Consider the following 19,341-nt stretch of genomic DNA (forward strand, 5'->3'; position numbering starts at 1 on the left):
TTTTTCTGTGTAGATTCTGTGTGTACCCCTTCCTCCCTTCCTTTTTCGGTCCCCAGCCGTCCCAGACTCCGGATGGATCTCTAGCTACCTCAGGCCGTCGGTTGCGGAGGGTCTCCTTCGCACTAGACTCGGGTGAGTTTTACGCTTTTATTAGCCTTCTCCACACCCTGATTCCCTTATGGCTAAGATAGTCACGATAAATGCCAAAGGGCTAAACACTAATGTTAAGAGACGTCTGCTCTTACAGGAGCTACGCTCTTTGAGGGCGGATATTGCGTTAATACAGGAGACTCACTTTGACTCTGAAGCCAATTTTAATTTTGCTAAGCATTCCTATCCGCATACCTACTCAGCCACAATGGGATGTAAAAAAGGGGGAGTCGCCATCCTAGTTTCCCGACACTGTCCTTTGCAGATAACGTCTTCCTACTCGGACCCAGGGGGGAGATTTGTAGTAGTGGAGGGTAACCTACAGGGTAAACCCCTCCTGTTATGCAACATCTACGCTCCAAACCGCAGGCAAATTCCCTTTCTCCGAGGGGTGCTCAAACGGCTTGCAACTTACCCGCCCTCACCTAGGGTGCTAGGGGGAGACTTCAACCTTCCATTTTCAGAGCTAATGGATAGACACTCCCATTCAGGCCTACCTCCCTCTCAAGAACTGCGTAGGCTGTCGGTTGAATTCCGTAAATTAATTCGCCGCCATAACCTATATGATCTCTGGCGGATTGTACACCCCTCGGAAAAAGCTTATTCTTTTTACTCACACCCACACCAAACACACACTAGAATTGATTATTTTTTTGGGAATATCCCAACAGTGCGCTTGCTTCGGAGAGCAGATATAGAACCCATTTCCTGGTCCGACCACGGCCCTGTTCACATCACCATGGCACCCATGCTCTCACCCACCCGACAATGTCACTGGCGCCTTAACGAATCCTTACTCAAAACCCAGGTATCACGGGATTCTATTAAACAATGCATCGAAAACTATTTTAGAGAAAATGAGGGGACAGTATCTTCCCAATCAGTCCTCTGGGAAGCCCATAAGGCAGTTACTAGAGGACACTGTATAGCGATTAGTTCTAAGCTGAAAAAGGATCGCCAGGCTGACATATTGGAGACTAAACGTAACATCCGGATCCTGGAGGCCTCCTTGTCTTCCCAGCCCTCAGTGAGCACCCTGCGCAGACTGGTTGCGGCCAGAGCTAAGCTTAAGGACCTTTCTATACATAAGGTTGAACGTTTGCTCCTATTCTCTAGGCAACGTTTTTATGAGAGAGGCAATAAAGCTCATACCCTTCTAGCTCGTATGCTCTCTGAACGCTCAGCAACACAGTCTCCGCAGGTTCTCAGAGATGAATTGGGAACCATGAAGTATCACCCCGCGGATATCTCCCGAATTTTTGAAAACTATTTTTCTGCCCTATACTCTCTCCCATCTTCCCTGCCATCTGACCCTGCTATTCGGGCTCAGAAGATAAAAGACTTCTTGGCTTCCTGCCATTTGCCAGCCCTATCCCCCGATGCGATCGAACACCTAAACTCAACTATTACCCTTGAGGAATTGCAAGCAGTCCTTAAACATCTTCCTTCGGGAAAGTCTCCGGGGCCGGATGGCTACACTTATTTATATTACAAAACCTTCTCTGACCTCCTTTCTCCCCGGCTGGTTGCTTTGTTCAACACCTACATGCAAGGCTCCCCTATCCCCTCTTCCATGCTCCATTCTCTCATAACCCTAATTCCCAAACCTGACAAGGACCCCCTAGACTGTTCCAACTATTGGCCCATAGCCCTTCTGAATACAGATTTGAAGCTTTTCACAAAAATTTTGGCCACATGTCTAGGCCTTTATTTACCATCTCTAGTGGATAAGGACCAAGTGGGGTTCGTTGTGGGCAGACATGGGGCGGACAATACTAGGCGAGCGATCGACATAATAGATGCTGTCAATCTCCAAAATGATAAAGCACTGGTTCTGAGCCTAGACGCAGAGAAGGCGTTTGACCGCCTGGGATGGCCTTTCCTGTTTGAGGCCCTCCACACCTACGGCTTCACGGGTCCTTTCCTGGCAGCGATTCAGGGATTATACTCCCATCCGACAGCATCTGTTGAGTCTTCTCATCACAGCTCAGGAGTGTTCCCTCTTTCTAATGGTACCCGCCAGGGCTGTCCGCTCTCGCGCCTGTTATTTGTTCTTTGTATAGAACCCCTGGCGGCGGCCATTAGAAATAATGTGGACATCAGCGGGGTTTCCATCAGGGGGAGGGAATACAAGTTAATGTTGTTCGCCGACGACGTATTGCTCACCCTCACCAACCCACTTGTAACCTTACCTAATTTGCACAAATTATTGCAGGAGTTTGGGGTGTTATCGGGCTACAGGGTGAATACGGCAAAAACTGAGGCACTACCTCTTAACTTGCCGGCAGCGGAGCTGCACCATTTGCGTACTAACTTTAAGTTTCGCTGGTCAACAGACTCCATCCGATACTTGGGGATCCGCTTGACTGCCTCTTACCCCTCCTTGTGTCCCGCTAACTTCCCCACACTCTTCAGAGAAGTCAAAGCTCTTATGGTGAAATGGAGCAAGCATTACATCTCCCTCCTGGGCCGCATAGCAGCGGTTAAGATGTCTATTCTCCCTAAATTACTATACCACTTTGAAACCTTACCAGTTAGGGTCCCAATGCATGAACTTAAAGCCATCCAAGCAGCCATGTTTCGATTTATATGGGACGGAAAGAGACACAGAATCCCTAAATCCGTAATGCTGACTAGTAAGGTTCAGGGCGGCTTGGCAGTGCCAAATGTTGTACATTATTATTGGGCCACCAATCTGCGGTGTATTCCGTCCTGGACTTCCTATCATGCTTATAGCAAATGGATGGCCATAGAACGGAGATGGTTGGCTCCTGTCCATCCAAATTCCCTCCTTTGGCTCCCTAACCCGAACATTACCTTCCCTGACCCGCTCCTGGGCCCTATCCGACATACTAGACAAATTTGGCTAGCATGCTCCGCTAAATTTAAACTTTTTTCCCCACTCTCGCCCTTAGCCTCATTCCTCCTTACCCCCGCGTTTGCCCCGGGTATGGAGTCTGTGATGGTCCGGACATGGGGAGAGCGCAATCTGTTTCAATTTGCTGACATTGTCAATCCTCTCACTCGCACCTTGCTATCTTTTGCGGACTTGCGCAAAAAACATGGACTCCCTCTGGTAGAGCAATTCACATACTTACAGCTCCATCACTTTATGACCACCCTGTTGGGGTCCACCGCAGTCTCCAAGCCTACGGCATTCGAACAGCTGGCTAGAGCTGGTCCCAATGGACAAGGCCTTATATCTGATATTTATAAAATATTGGGCTCGCCTGTTGACGACACCCCGACTCGTCACAAGTACATGGTGAAATGGGAGACAGCCCTGGCCAAAACCATCTCCTCAGAGTGCTGGGGGATCATATGGGAGAGGGCAGCTAAATCATCCATTTGTACCGCCTACAAGGAGACCCAGTATAAACTGCTTATGCTGTGGTACCATACTCCCGAATTGCTTAACAAATTGAATGCCTCCATTTCCCCTGTTTGTTGGCGATGCCTTAGGGGATTGGGGACAATCCACCATATTTTTTGGGACTGTCTGAGCATTCGGCCTTATTGGTCCGCCGTTTGTGGCATGATATCTACTATTGTGCAGAAGCCTTTCCCCTGTGACCCCCTAGCGTGCCTCCTCAACCTGACCCCGAGAACTATTGGTAAGAGGGCTACTAAGCTCGTGTTGCAACTCCTGACGGCAGCTAAGACCTTGATTGCGCGACAGTGGAAGCAGACCCTACCGCCCCCACTGGCGGACTTGATGGCTAGAATAAAAGACATGAGAACTATGGACTATCTCACGGCCTCCCTGGCGAATCGCTTGGACCTCTTTGAGGCGGTGTGGTCCCCGTGGGATGCTTACTGTACACAGCAAGGATATACCTGAGGGAGTCTGGACCGTTACCCTGCCCCCCTCCCTTCCCTTCCCTACCCCTCCATGTTTTGTCTTTCCCCGTTCCCTTCTGTTTCAGGTGCTTGTCTTTTCGAATGTCTTTTCTTTTTCTTTGATTCTCTTTACTGCTTGTGGTTAAGGTCATAGCTTATACGTTATTTGGGTTGATTCTGAAGCTCCTCATTGGGACTTTCATTGCTGCAATATTATAGTGACTATGTAACATATCTCCTTATGTACTGAATGTTCTTGTTTGACCAATCACTGTACAATCTTCCCCTGAGACTTCACTGGATATGTGCTGTACTGTATGGCCACCTGTTTTTGGCTTCATTGCTTTTTTCTATTTGTCTTTTATTATATAAAATTCTAATAAAAATTACAGTTTAAAAAAAAAAAAGAGTAACTTGGTTTAACCCTTTGAGGACCAGGCCCAAAATGACCCAGTGGACCGCGCAAATTTTGATCTTAGAGCTTTCGTTTTTCCCGCTCCCCTTCTAAGAGCTCTAGCACTCTCAGTTTTCTATCTACAAGCCATGTAAGTGCTTGTTTTTTTCAGGAATAGTTGTACTGTGTAATAGCGTCATTCATTTTACCATAACATGTATGATGGAATTCCAAATATATTATTTATGAAGATATAAATAGGTGAAATCGTAAATAAGAATGCAATATGGTAACGTTTGGGGGGTTCCTGTGTCTACGTAATGCACTATATGGTAACAGCGACATGACACTATTATTCTATAGGTCAGTCCGAACACAACCATATGCAGGTTACACAGATTCTCTAATGTTATATATGTATTTTTTTATGAAATCCTTTTTTTTGGCAATTAAATATTAATAATATGGGCCTATTGTGACGCTTATAACGGTTTTATTTTTTCACCTACGGGGCTGTATGGGGTGTCATTTTTTCCGCCATGATCTCTAGTTTTTATTAATACCATATTTGTGAAGATCGGACGTTTTGATCACTTTTTATTGATTTTTTAAAATATATAATGTAACATAAAATCGGTAATCTGCGCACTTTTTCCCCTCTTTTCGTGTACGCCGTTTACCGATCGCAATGACGCTTGTTATATTTTAATAGATCGGACAATTACGCACGCTACGGTATATTATATGTTTATCTATTTATTTATTTTTATATGTTTTATTTATATAATGGGAAAGGGGGGTGATTTAGACTTTTATTGGGGGAGGGGCTTTGGGGTAGTGTAATAGTGTTTTGAACTTTTTTTTTTTTACACTTTTGAAGTCCCTTTGAGGGACTTCTACATACATTACTTTGATTTCTACACTGATGAATGCTATGCCATAGGCATAGCATTGATCAGTGTTATCGGCGATCTGCTCATTGAGCCTGCCTGTGCAGGCTCAGTGTAGCAGATCGCCGATCGGACCGCATGGAGGCAGGTAAGAGACCTCCAGCAGTCCGTTTCAACGATCGGGACCCCCGCAGTCACACTGCGGGGGTCCCGATCGGTAAGTGACAGGGGACTCCCCCTGTCACTTACACTTAAACGCCGCGGTCGCGCCGCGATCGCGGCGTTTAAGGGGTTAATGACACGCGGCAGCGCGATCGCTGCAGCGTGTCATTACCGGTGAGGTCCCGCCCCCACCTGCTATGAAGCGCGCTCCGCTCCGGAGCGCGCTTCATAGCGGGAAAAACACCCAGGACGTAAGGTTACGTCATGGGTCGTCTGGGGACAGACTTCCATGACGTAACCCTACGTCCAGGGTCGTCTGAGGGTTAAAAGCGTTTTGATTTAAGAGCTCACAGTTTTCAAAATTGTGACTTAGTTTAAGAGCATTATTTTGGTTTAAGAGCTCCCTGTACTTGGTGGGAGGTGGAGCGGGGCAGGGGCATGGTCTGCATAGCGGGGTCTACAGCCCTGTACTCTGACCCAGAAAGTCTCCCTCACCTTTCAAATCATAGCAGATTCACTTCAGGCTGGGGCTTGCATCAGGGGACAGGACTGTGGAGGTTATCTCTCCATGGCTGTAACCCCTCTCTCCTCCGACAGAGAGCGATGCATGTATGTGCCCACATATGTCCTGCTCATTCCTTGATGCTGCCTGCAGTCTCTGTCAGTCCTGATTGGTCCATGCTGAACACACACCCCTTCCCCATTGCTGTCATGTGACCACAAAGACCTCTGACAGCAGCCCTGCTTCTCTATTCTAGCCTGTTGTACTACGCTACTGTATTATGGGGATCTGCAGTTCCATCCTGTATCTATAAACTGCTGCTGTGTTTTCAGGTTTATGCAGTTACATTATACACCACATGTTGATTGCTATACAGTACAGTAACTTATATTATGACATATTCAGCTGTTTCTAAATGTTTGTTTCATTTGTTTTACATTTTATTCAGAATATAAATCATTATTTTTGGGGTGTGGAACCAATTGTCTGCATATCACTGATTTCTTATAGGAAAATTTGCTTTGGCTTAAGAGTGGATTTGGATTACAAGCACGGTACCGGAACCAATTATGCTCGTAATCCAAGGCACCACTGTATTTGGGAATATTCACCTAGGCTGCTATTACATTGAATATGAGGTGTATGTGTTGCATTTGAGAGATCATTTTGCGCTTATTGCTATTAGTATTTAGGTCTAACATATTTTATTTATAAGAATATGTTAGGCTCAACATTTAGGTTCACACAACATAGTTTTTAATTTAATAACGGGCATTTTTTCAGATTGCAACAGTGACCGTTATTAAGAAGAAATTTAGAATTATGAAGAAATACATTCTCTATACACTCCGGCTGGGATTCCTTGCGGCTGCACAAAAAACTGACAAGTTGGTCTTGTGCGGCCGATATTCACTTAATAGCGACCGTACAAAACTGTCAGTGCAGAAAATGTAAAGTGCGGCTCCGGATGCACTTTAAATTGTCAGCTATGGTGAATTTAAAGGCGGGCACACCTGATTCAATTCAAAAGAAATTAAAGGGGTAGTGCGGTGGTAAAAAATTATTCACAGAATAACACACATTACAAAGTTATACAACTTTGTAATGTATGTTATGTCTGTGAACGGCCCCCTTCCCCGTGTCCCACCACCCCCACCCGTGTACCCGGAAGTGTAGTGCATTATACATTACCTGATCCGTGTCGCGCCCGTCCGCCATCTTGTGCCAAACGTCATCTTCGGCCGGCTGGCCCAAACACAGTTATGCTCAGCCAATCGCGGCTGAGCAGCTGAAGGTGTTCGGGCCAGCAGGCCGAAGATGACGTTTGGCACAAGATGGCGGACGCGTGTCGACACGGATCAGGTATGTATAATGCACTACACTTCCGGGTACACGGGTGGGGGTGGTGGGACACGGGGAAGGGGGCCATTCACAGACATAACATACATTACAAAGTTGTATAACTTTGTAATGTGTGTTATTCTGTGAATAATTTTTTACCGCCGCACTACCCCTTTAAGTTCATACAGCCGGTACTGCAGTACCAGTCGGGAATAACTTCAACAACAACGGCCGTTCTATGACACGGGCGTGTCACAGAACGGGCGCTGTCATTTATCGTGTGAACCTGGCCTTAAAGTGTACCTGTTTTTTGTAAAAACTTTTGACATATCATAGAGACATGACAAAAGATTTTATCGGTCCGGGTGTGAGTGTTTAGTCATGAACTGATTGGGAGAACAGGAGGGGAAAAGACTGTGCTGCAATGCATCTGCTCCCCACCTCTGTGTAAGAAAAAAAAAAAAGTCGAGCTCCATTTTAACACAGAGCGGGAATGAACGGTGCTGCAGCGCATCCTCTCCTGCTCGTTCTCCTAAAAGTAAATCAGGTACATATTGAAGTAACAAGTCCAGATTTTCTATATTTTACTTTGGTATGTATATACTGTATATATATATATATATACATATATATATATATATACATGTATATATATACACACATAGTAAGCAACACATACACACATTGCTGTATTTTTATTCAATTCCCTATTTTATACTGTATGGAATGCATAACGTCATTTCAAGGGACAAACCACAGTGACCTTACCGCTTTTATTGTGTATTTAAATGCTTGGAAATTTTAATGTATGGACGTACTTTGGCCCAGATGACATGAACTGGGACTGTTAAAATGCATTGTCTTATATGCAAACAATAAATCACAGCTTTTTGAATAGGCAACTAGTGTGAGAGCCCTTTAAAGAGTGCTATAAAAACCATGTATGGGCAGTCACTAAGGGGTTAAATATATGATTGCAAACAAACAAGGTCAGGCCCCTAAATAATGGTATTGGTAAATAAGGGTCCGTTTACACAGAAAGATTATCTGACAGATTATCTGCCAAAGATTTGAAGCCAAAGCCAGGAACGGACTATAAACAGAGATCAGGTCATAAAGGAAAGCCTGAGATTTCTCCTCATTTTTAAATCCGTTCCTGGCTTTGGCTTTAAATCTTTGGCAGATAATCTGTCAGATAATCTTTCTGTGTAAATAGACCCTAAATCAAGCAAAGCTTCAGAACCAGAAGGATTATACCAAAGAGTTCTTGTTTTCATGTAGAGATGAGTAAAAGCCTGTGGATGTTAGTGTATCTGGACTTTGCATAAATCCCATATAGACATCTGATTGGTTTCACCCAGCTATCCCAGGCTTCTGACTGCCCATCCCATTCAGAAGCCCGGGAAAGTTGAGTGAAAATTCAGAAGCCTGGGAAAGCTGGGTGGCTATTCAGAAGCCCAGGAAAGCTGGGTGACCATTCAGGATCCCGAGAAAGCTGGGTGACCATTCAGGAACATGGAAAAGCTGGGTGACCATTCAGGAGCCTGGAATAGCAGTCAGCCATCAGACTTCTCTTTTGTGGACCATATCCAGAGAGAGGTGGTCAAGAATTGCTACTGTGAACTTTACCTGGTTATAAGTGGCGACCCCAAGGTTCAGTAATTGCCCGCCTTTTGTATATCTTGTTTATTTATAGAATAAAAATGAATGTCTATCCGTCCGTTTGCCCTCTATAGATTTCTGAACGCCTGAACCGTTTGAACCATTTATCCCCAAATTTGCCAAATTTTGCCCAGGAAGGTTAGAACAAAAGTCCCGTCCTTGCCAGATGTACAGGAGAGGCAAGGCCCTTAGGCCCCCGTCATTCTGATCCACGAGATGATCTAACACTTTGTCACCTATAGGCTATGTTCACACAACGTTTTTTCAGCTCTGTTTAAAATGACGTCCATCATTTTGAGTCTAAAATTGACGCAACAACATACGTTTTTTTAAATATCAAAATCGGATGTCTTTTCTTTATTTTTTTTTTTATGTGAACAAAGCCATAGGAAGACTCCATAGCAAACAGAAAGCTTATTTACAGGGATTTGAATTATACCACCAAATCAACCACGGCGTCCATCTTGCACCATTACGCATGCGCAAGCCGACAATCCTCGGCTTCGGATGAACCAAGACTGTGCCGACAAGGGCAGTAAGCAGTGCACACGCACCAAACTGTTACAATCCTTCTCAATAACAAACATCTTTTACACAGTCAGCGGATACTACCTTATGCAATGGAGTGTTACTATTACGAAGCGGCAACATGTTAAACTGACACCCTCAGTGCCTATTACTATAACATATCAAACATAAAATACATTGTCAGTACAACAAGATACAAGTTTTCTATTTGCTCTACCTATGTAGTTACAAATGACTATATGAACTACACAGACTTTTTGCAATCTACATCATCATTTGGGAGAATTGGATATTGTAGAGATTAGTTCAAGTGGCAATAGAAAAGTCTTTCTCCATACGCAGTATAGCCAAACAGCAGTCCTTTCATTTTCAGCATACAAGGTACAGCAGAACCAAAACAACAATGGTTTGACTTTAGCAAAACACAACATAAAGTCCAAGTAGACAACACAGAACTCCCAGGTTCTTTTCAGTTACAGGTTCACCCACCTGGATCTGGAAAGGTGGAATGGCACAGCTTCCACACACCACCCAGCTTCCCAGCTGACACACGGCTGCAAGTCCAACAAATGCCAGAGTTGGAGATACACCCCCATATATTTAGATAATCATTTACATATTTAGATATCTTTTCACCTTCTCTTATATGTTTTACCTATTTGAATTTTTTTTATTTTTTTTTTCCTTATATATTTTTTGATTATTTTTTTGAAGTCTAATTCATTATTTGTCTTATGTGTATTTATATGTGATGTTGTGTTGAAATGGTTTATGTGGCTTGAGAAAGGCTTGTCCGCTGTTACACAAGCCGAAACGCGTTGCCGTGAATAAACTTTTTTACTTGGATAATATCAACTGTCAGATGCCGATCTTTGGAGAATTCCTACGACACCAGCGCCATTTTTTCACATAAGGGAAACATTTTTCTAAGGGTTTGTTGGTCCTTGACAAATCCTATGTTCTTTCTGGATCTACCTACTAACAGTGTGTTAGTTGCGACATTCCCTGTGATACCGGCTGCGGTGTAACTTTGAAGTGTGCTATAGTGTTGTGCCTATATCTTGCACAACATGGAAAGGTGAGTGTAATTGCACTTCCACAAATCCTGCACTTGCACTTTGTTTCCTACCAGAGTGATATTGCACCAGAAGCCCCCCCCCCCCCCTCTCGTTTTTCTTTCGTCCATGGTGTAGGGATGCTTCCCTCCTCAGCATGTTTGTAGCTCTTGCTTTCTCAGAGTTAAATGATTATTTGGCTTAGAATAAACATTTTCTGACCTCTATGATCTTTTTATTTTCTGTCTACAAAGCAATATGATGACTCATTTTTTGTGCTATCATCAGGAGTATTTATCGGTACCAGTTGGGGTAGATGGAACTTTTTATTAGCTTTTTATCTGATATATCATACGATCAAAAACTGACTAGCATGGCGTTCGGTATTATTTTTTAGTTACGTTGATTTCCATCTCGGAACAAGAACATTATGGGGGGGATTTATGAAGACCGGCGTACAAGTACGCCGGTCTTATTTTAGGCCCCACCCCCTTTTCTCCGGCAGGATTCACTAAGAGGCGTACGCTTCCAGCAGGTGTAGATTTGCGTTATGGTTTGCAGGCGTAAATCATGATGAGGCGCGGGAGGAGGCCACGTCTCCTTCCCACCTTATCACACACCCTCAAGCTCCGCCAGTCTGCCCATCGGGCGAGCTGGGCATACGGGAGGCATACGCCAGGGAGAAGGGGCGAATCTGCACCTTTTCTCTGGCATAAGCTTCGTAAATCCCCCTCATATGTTAAAGGGGTATTCCGCTCAGTTAAAATACATTTCTCTGGAGATAAAAGGAGAAGTCCAGACATTTTCAAAAAAGGGCAGGCAGCAGGGGCAGGGGAATGTAATTAGGAGTCCTAACTTACCTCTCCCCATGCCCGCAGTGAGTGGGGGGACCAGCCTCTGGACCCCCTGGAAGGCATTTCCCCCGTGATGATGTTACAACTAGGGGAAAAATGCCTGTTCTTGGTGATGGACAGCCCACTCACTGGCACAGTGCCCCACCCCTTTTACTGACTGGCTGAGCGGCCAGTCCCTCAGCAGGTTGTGATGTGTGGAGCGCTAGAGATTCTGGAGCAGCAATCCAGGGCTGAAGAGGCATGGGGAGAGGTGAGTTAATACTTTCTTTCCCCTGTGCCCCTGCCTTTAAAAAAAGAGAAAGAAAAAATACAGGGAGGCTAGACTTCTCCTTTAACAATTCAATCCATAAAAAACATGTAATTATCTTTTCAGTCTTCTACGCCCGTTCTGAGACTGCCGCTTTCTGCTGAAGACACAAAAAAACTATGTGTGAGTTGTTCTCTCCGTCTTGACTCTCCTCCCACCTCTCTTCTGAGACGAATCATATAAACAATGTCCCTGGCCAGCTGTTTCTGCAGGGAGGGTTAATCACAGTAAGGTTACAAGTAACATGACCTTTGAACTCTCCTGTACAGAGACAGCTAGCCAGGGAGCTGTTTATATGAGCTGTCTCAAAAGGGTGGGGGGCAGAGAGAACAGCTCACACAGTTTTCTGTGTCTGCAGAAAGCAACAGCTCAGAACTGGTAGATGGAGAAAGAAAAGGTAATGACCTATATGGAATGAATTGATAGGGCCCTACTAAACGAAAGGATTATCAGCCATACTTGGTCGATTACCAGCGTATCCGGACGATAATCGTTTCAGGTGATAGCTCATGTTGAAAGGCAATGCTCAGCTGACATGAACAATGAGGTGATCACTGTCTTTCAGAGTCTTCTAAAATCCTGATGACAATAGCAATGGTCTGCTGCCCAATGCCCTGTGCAACAGGAGCGGCGGCAGCAGACTGACATTCTCTCTGGCAGCCCCTCCTGCAGCAACCCACGCCCTCGATGTCTGTACTACTAATAGTCACTAAGAGGTTGAAAAAAATAAAACTATACTCACCTCTCCTGATCACATGCCATTTATTCCGATGGTGGCAGGACGCCTGCTGTTCTGCATTTCCTCTTACTTGCAAGAAATGCTGGCTCTGCCAATCACTGGCTGCATTAGTGACCTGTCTAGAAGGCAATTCTGCAGGTCTGACATAGTGGAGAAAGCAGGAAAAAGTAATGAGCAGCAGGAACCTGGTGACATTGTAAGGGTAGCAGTGGGGGATTGGGGCAGTGGAGAAAGTTTTCCTTTTATTTTTAAGACATCCTATTTTGATTGCAAAAAAAAAAAATGGCATCACCAGAATACCCTTTAAAAGAAGTACTATGTACTCTTCATGTACTATCAGACACAGACCATAAATCCCATAGTGGCTCTGTCTTGTCCTTCAGCTATCTGCACTTATTTACAAAAGTCTCTACTGGTCAGCCTTTTCAATCAGGAGAAGGTGCAGGTGCAAGCAGTTAAATCCGTACAGATCTGATAGTAGTGGCCTATCCTGAAGATAAACCCAGGTACCTAGAGCAGCAGTGTTGAGAGGGGCACGTCATAGTTAAAAAAAAATAAATAAATGTCATAGCTGCCATGCTGTTGTTTGGAGAGGAAAAATACCTCCATTTAGTTTAATCCACATGGATCAGAACTGACTTTCTGTGACTTATTTCACCACTTACCACTTCACCACTGTGTTTAAGGGGAGATCCATGGTGAATCAGCAACACAATCCACCTGGACCTTGCGCAGTCTTTATTGCGTATTTGTGACAGAACTGCCTAGCACAAGCTGTAAATACAGTCCTGGATAAACCACCAATAATAAAACCAGGACACCTATTTAAGAATATGGTATTAGTAAAGTACCAGTATATGTGGCCACCAGAATATCAATTGTTCACTTACATACTTAAATCTTCTTACCTCGTTTCGGTGAACTTAAACATGTCAAAATAGTAATAACTACTCAATCATTTATACAAATCAAGTTATTGAAACACTTACGTAGATGACATGTTATTTGTTTTTCCTTGTTTGTTTATTGTTACTTCAATATATATATATATATATATATATATATATATATATATATATATATATATACACGTTTACAGGTGCCGTTTTCTTTTGTTGTTTTTACAAGTGTAGAAATGATATTCTTTGAGTGCTTATATTCCATTAAACATGTAGAATTTTGTGGCAGCGTATAACACGGTGTTATAGTTGGGAATAAAACTGCACATATTGACATCAGATCACAAAAGTCGATCAAGTCATATAGGGTTTACTGGCAGCAATCTGACAGTAATGATATTCACCTCTGTTTAGGGAAGCTGAACTGTTTATTTCTCCAGTAATAAAGGAAGACTCTGATTGCTTTCTCACTGTGTCATTCCACATTCTACGAATTCGGCTCTAAAAGAATAAAATAGATAAAAATCAGTTCATTGCAGACACATAGACAAAAATAACAAAATACATGTATTCTCTGGGTCACTACAGTTATGGCGATACCAAATTTTTATAGGTTTTTTTTTTACCACTTTGGCACCATAGAAACGATCTTCCTGAAAAAAATGTCAAAAAACTGTCACCACATTGCAAGATGCATAATGTAGCATTCTTATCTTTCAATGATGTAGCTGGTTATGAGCTCATTTTTAGGGGAAGATGTATAGATTTTATTGATATGAGTTTTACATATATATGACTTTTTGATCTCTTTTATAATATTTCTTCTTAGACGGATCAACAAAATACAGCAATTCTGATGCGACTTTTAAAAAAAACTTTTTACAGCATGTGTCGGGCGGTATAAATAACTAGATATGCATTTCCAGAGAAATACATAGTGCTTGAAAAGATTGCCCCTTTAACAGTGACTTCAGAGAAACTTTAACCCTTGATACCCTCCCTTTAAGAGCGACTACGATCCTGAAAGCTCCAAGGTCCAGTCTGCAGAACACCCTCTGTGCATGGACAGAATTCCACGAAAGTGTACATTACTCTTACTGTAACATACAAAAACATACTAGACAAAAAGCTAGATGTACACACACACACACACACATACATATATATATATATATATGTATGTATATATATACAGTATATATATATATATATATATATATATATATATATATATATATATATATACATATATACACACACACACATATACACATTTATGTGTATACACACACAGAAACACACATTTATGTATACACACACAGAAATACACATTTATGTATACAAACACAGACACATTTATGTATACACACATTCACAGAAAACACCTGCCTCTCTGCTAGGCCTGTGGAGCTTGCACTTTCTTACTTGCTCTCCACATCTGCCCCTCTCCATCCCGGGACTGTGATGAAGGGGTCTGAAGCAGAGATAAGCAGCTGACAGGAGGAGCACAGGACATAAGGCAGGGGCAGGACTGCAGAGACTTTCTGGTCACCATGTGCTGTTTGAGATCTGTAGGCTGCCCTTCCTCACCTCCTCTTCTCTGGCCTGACAGCTAAGCAAGCTCCCAGAGGCTGGAGGATGTGCAGCAGGCAATGTAAGTAATGCTGCACATTCCTCCATTCTTTTATTCTGAACCAGGTCGGATGCCTCCTGACACTGCCAGTTCAGTCATAATTGTGTCCCCAGCTGGGCACCACCCCCTCTCCCCCCTTCTATGTACAGCCGCCTGTAAAGACTCACAGGCACTGTAAATGTCACGCCATGGGACTAGTGTAACTGTGGCTCCCCTACACTGCTTACAGGCTCAGGCTGGTTGAGGCTCCTATGTGGTGGAGGCCCCTTTAATTTTTGGCCACATCATCATAGGCACACACACACATATATATATCTGCACACAAATACACACACAAGTACTGTAAATCATGATAAATCAGGTGTGGGATGAGGCCACTTGTCCTCCCCACCTTGCTGCATCCCCAAGTAGGAGCAGAACTGAGTTATAAGGCAGCAGGCTGAGAGCAGATTTCCAAAATAACAAAGTCATTTGCTTCGTTATTACTGTAAATTCACTCATCTCTAATATGAACATTCCTTACATATGAAGCAACTGCCTAATGTACTGTATCTCAGCTTTCAGCTGCTAGGAGATGATGAGACTTGTAGTTCTGCTACAGCTGAGGAACCACAGGTTGTTTATTAATAACAGCAGCATGGCCCTGTACAGTTTTTTGCTAAGGGGCCCCATGAATCTTAGCCATGCCCCTACATAACGAAGAGAAATTATTATATTACCTTGAAAAAAAAGTTACAGAGGCTTTCTATATAGAATATAGGTTTTTTTTTAAATGAAAGTACCATGTGGGTCCTTGGCCTAAGGGTCCTATTACACTGAGTTATAATCTGCTGAATAAGGTTAATTTGGAAGATTAAAATTCTGTGTAATAAACACAATGATCAGCCAATGACAACCCGATCCAGACCTAAAATCATCAGCCACCGCCCACTCATTGCTGGGGCTGTATCGGGGACATCGAGTCTTCTCCCAGGGGCCTAGCTGTGGGCAAGAACCCATGCAGTGCCTGATCCTGATCTGCTGTCCTGCTGTTGTGTATCTTGCCTAAACCACCAAGAGTGCGACTACTTCTAAGTCATGCGAATCGCAGAGGTATTATTCAAGTCCTGTTTCCAGCTAATACCAAGGTTGGCTCCTACTAGTTGATGTCAATCTCCTAGTCAGAGATTGACTTCCACATAACCTGTGTCTGATAATTTTTCCTAATCCTACAGCTAGCCTGTGTGGGAAATTGCCTGAATTACCTGCTTCCAGTTATCTGAATTGTTCATTGTAAAATACTTATAACTGCTAAGCCAGCTATTACTCCGCTTTACCTGAAACTTTGGGAAAAGGACTTGGGGAGGATGTTCTCGGAGAAAGAGAGCAAGTCACTATTGTCAGCGCCCCACAGATCCTCCAGGTGTGTAAGAATACTAGAGAGCACATTTAAGGTACTCTAGCGTTAGTATAAGATGCCAGATGTCACCTCTTTATAGCCCTGATGCTCCTTCCACATGTTGGAGATGTAAATCAGATTTCGGCTCGTTTCTTCACATATGGTGGACCTGTCCTAAACATCTTTTATTGTGGCGACATATTTTCCAAGCAAGCGACTCGGTATGTGCTACTCATACTGATCCTACACCGGAAATAGCTAGGTGTAGGAACATTAGGGGTGTGACTTAATAGGTGTAAGTGACATCAGGTGCTTATCTTTGGACACCTTATCTCTGCCACACGAATGTTGGTCCCTACTTATCTATGGAGCTCTCCACATTGGAGAAATGGAAATTGAGGGTGGACAATTATACAGAATTGAGGAATTCTCACACTGGGAGTCAAACAAGAGAAATAGGTTCTTAGCTATCTGGTCCCCCTGGGCTACCTATAGAGGATTTGGGGAATCAGGAAATGTACACAACCGACACGTTACTATAAGTATAGACCAGGTTAGAGGAAAGTAAATATTATTCTTCTCTCTCTCTTTCACACTGCTATTGCCCAGAGTTGGCAAAAAACCTCCAGTTCCTGAAAAATTCCTGGGCTGTCTTGCATGAACTGCTTGCTTGAGATCTCCCCAGAGTGGCTCAATGATAGTGAGGTGAGAAGACTCAGATGGCCACTCCAGAACTGCTGTAGCCAATGACAGGTTGACTTTGCCTTGTGTTTTGTATCATTGTCACATTGGAACATCCAAATATGTCCCATGCGCAACTTCCAGGCTGATGAGTGCCTCCAGTATTTGTTGATAACGTGCTGCATTAATCTTTCCTTTAACTATGACCAAGTTTCCTGTGCCTTTGTAGCTCACATATCCTCAAAACATCAGCGATCCATCCCCATGCTTTACAGTAGGAATGATGTTTCTTTCATCATAGGCCTTGTTGACACCTCTCCAAATGTAATGTTTATGGTTGTGGCGAAAAAGTTCGATTTGGGTCTCATCACTCCAAATGACGTTGTCATTAGTCTCTGTGCTGTTTGGGTATTGTAGGTGAGATACTTAGTGGCATTTGCGCAGTAATGGCTTTCTTCTGGTGATCTGGCGATCATGCAACCCATTTTTCTTCAAGTGTTTCCTTATTGTTCATCTTGAAACAGCCACACTGCTATTTTTCTGATAGTCCTGTATTTCAGCTGTCGTTATATCTGCGTTTTTCTTTGCATTCCAAGCAATTTTCCTAGCAGTTGTAACTGAAATTCTTGTTAGTCTACCTTACCGTGGTTTGGTTTTAACAGAGCCCCTCATTTTCCATTTGTTAATCACACTTTGAACACTGCTGACTAGCATTATAGTAGCATAACAGGACTATTTCTTGGATATCAAAACAAAGTTAAGGTTCTGGAGTGGCCATCTCAGTCTCTTGACCTCAATATCATTGATCCACTCTGGGGAGATCTCACTTGAAAGTCTTCAGATATGTAGATTAGACCTTCAAGTCCATGTGATTGTAAAATGCCCATAAGTGGGGTAATCAGAAATTGGTGGTCTAATTTTTAAACTGTCTATTAAGTGCATGATGAAGTTTCAAATATCTATAAAAGAATCACAAGGGGAAGGCCAATTTACATATTTATAATAATAATACTATAAATATAATATTTATTTGTATAACACCAACAGATTCTGCAGTGCTTTTTTACACACTAGAAGGACTGGGGGGGGGGGGGGGGCTGGGCGCACAAGAGCTTACAAACTAGGAGGACTCGGAAAAACAAGAGGCAGTAAGTGCTTTGTTTGCAGAAATAGAGATATCATATGCCTTCCACAGCCTTCTCTACTCTTACACTTAGGGCCCTATTCCACGGGAGCGATAATCGGCCGATTATCGCTCGGTGGAATAGAGAAAACGATCAGCCGATGGTCGTGTCATCGGCTGATCGTTTATTTAGGGCCAGACCTAAAATCATCGGTCCCCTACCGCGCATCGCTACGTGGAATAGCGGTGCACGGCGGGCGACTGATGTTTTGAGAAGCGCAGCATACATTACCTAGCAGGGCTTCTCCTGCGCTCCCTCTTCCTCCCCGGGTCCCGCTCGCAGCATCAGCAGCTCCGGAGAGGCCTGACTGAGCTGTCAGACTGCTCAGCCAATCACAGGCCAGGACCAGCCAGGATTTGCTGAGTAGTCTGACAGCTCAGTCAGGCCGCACCGAAGCTGATGCAATGCCGCGGGACCCGGGGAGGAAAACGGAGCGCAGGAGAAGCCCTGCCAGGTAATGTATGCTGCAAGGACATCGGTAACAATGTCCCTGCAGCCCTCGCTTAACCCTTTAACCCCTTAACGACATCGGGCGTAAGTATACGCCCCCGCAGGGTGGGCTTTAACGCAAACGGGCGTATACTTACGCCCGATGTTTCCCCGATCGCTGTGTGTTTACACACAGGGGTCGGGGAAGATGGCCTGCTATAATGTATAGCAGGCCATCTCTGCTCGTCGGCACGGGGGGTGATTAACCCCTCCCGTGCCGACGATCGCTGCTATATGCTGATCTATACAGATCAGCATATAGCAGCTGAAAACAGCTTTCCGGGTCATCGGTGACCCGGAAAGCAATGGCGATTGGTGCTGTCCGAGATAGCACCAATCGCCATTAGTGTCCCCCCCAAAGATGGCGCCGATGCCACCCCCACGATCGCCGTGATAGGCCGGCCAGTACCGGCCGGCCCATCATGGCGATCAAACTGTAAAAAAAAAGTTTTGTCGCGTTCTGCACCCCTCAGCTAGGTAGCTGAGGGGTGCAGAACAGGTGTGTGTGGTGCAGGTACCATACTCACCTGATCTGGGCGTCCAGAGCGACGATCTGCGGTCCGCGGCGTCCTCGCGTCTTCTTTGTGTCACTTCCAGGTTCGGTCGTCCAGCGTCGGAAATCTTCGGAAACGCTCGGGTCCTCGTGTTCGGCG

The 19,341-nt window shown here is 44.1% G+C and overlaps 1 protein-coding gene across 2 annotated transcripts in view; it reads right to left on the minus strand.

The window, feature by feature from the left end:
* The window catches only part of ADGRL3 (adhesion G protein-coupled receptor L3), a 643,814-nt gene that overhangs the window by 10,365 nt on the left and 614,108 nt on the right, over nt 1–19,341 (minus strand). The window contains exon 22 of one of the 2 annotated variants that reach the window (XM_069977905.1): nt 13,728–13,824. In XM_069977905.1, the coding sequence (XP_069834006.1) occupies nt 13,728–13,824 (97 nt within the window). Of the gene's footprint in view, nt 1–13,518; nt 13,825–19,341 lie in introns of those variants that run through there. The other variant, XM_069977904.1, reaches the window with a different exon arrangement.

The sequence above is a fragment of the Dendropsophus ebraccatus genome, chromosome 7, assembly GCF_027789765.1.
Source record: "Dendropsophus ebraccatus isolate aDenEbr1 chromosome 7, aDenEbr1.pat, whole genome shotgun sequence".
In the NCBI taxonomy this organism is placed as follows: Eukaryota; Metazoa; Chordata; class Amphibia; order Anura; family Hylidae; genus Dendropsophus; species Dendropsophus ebraccatus.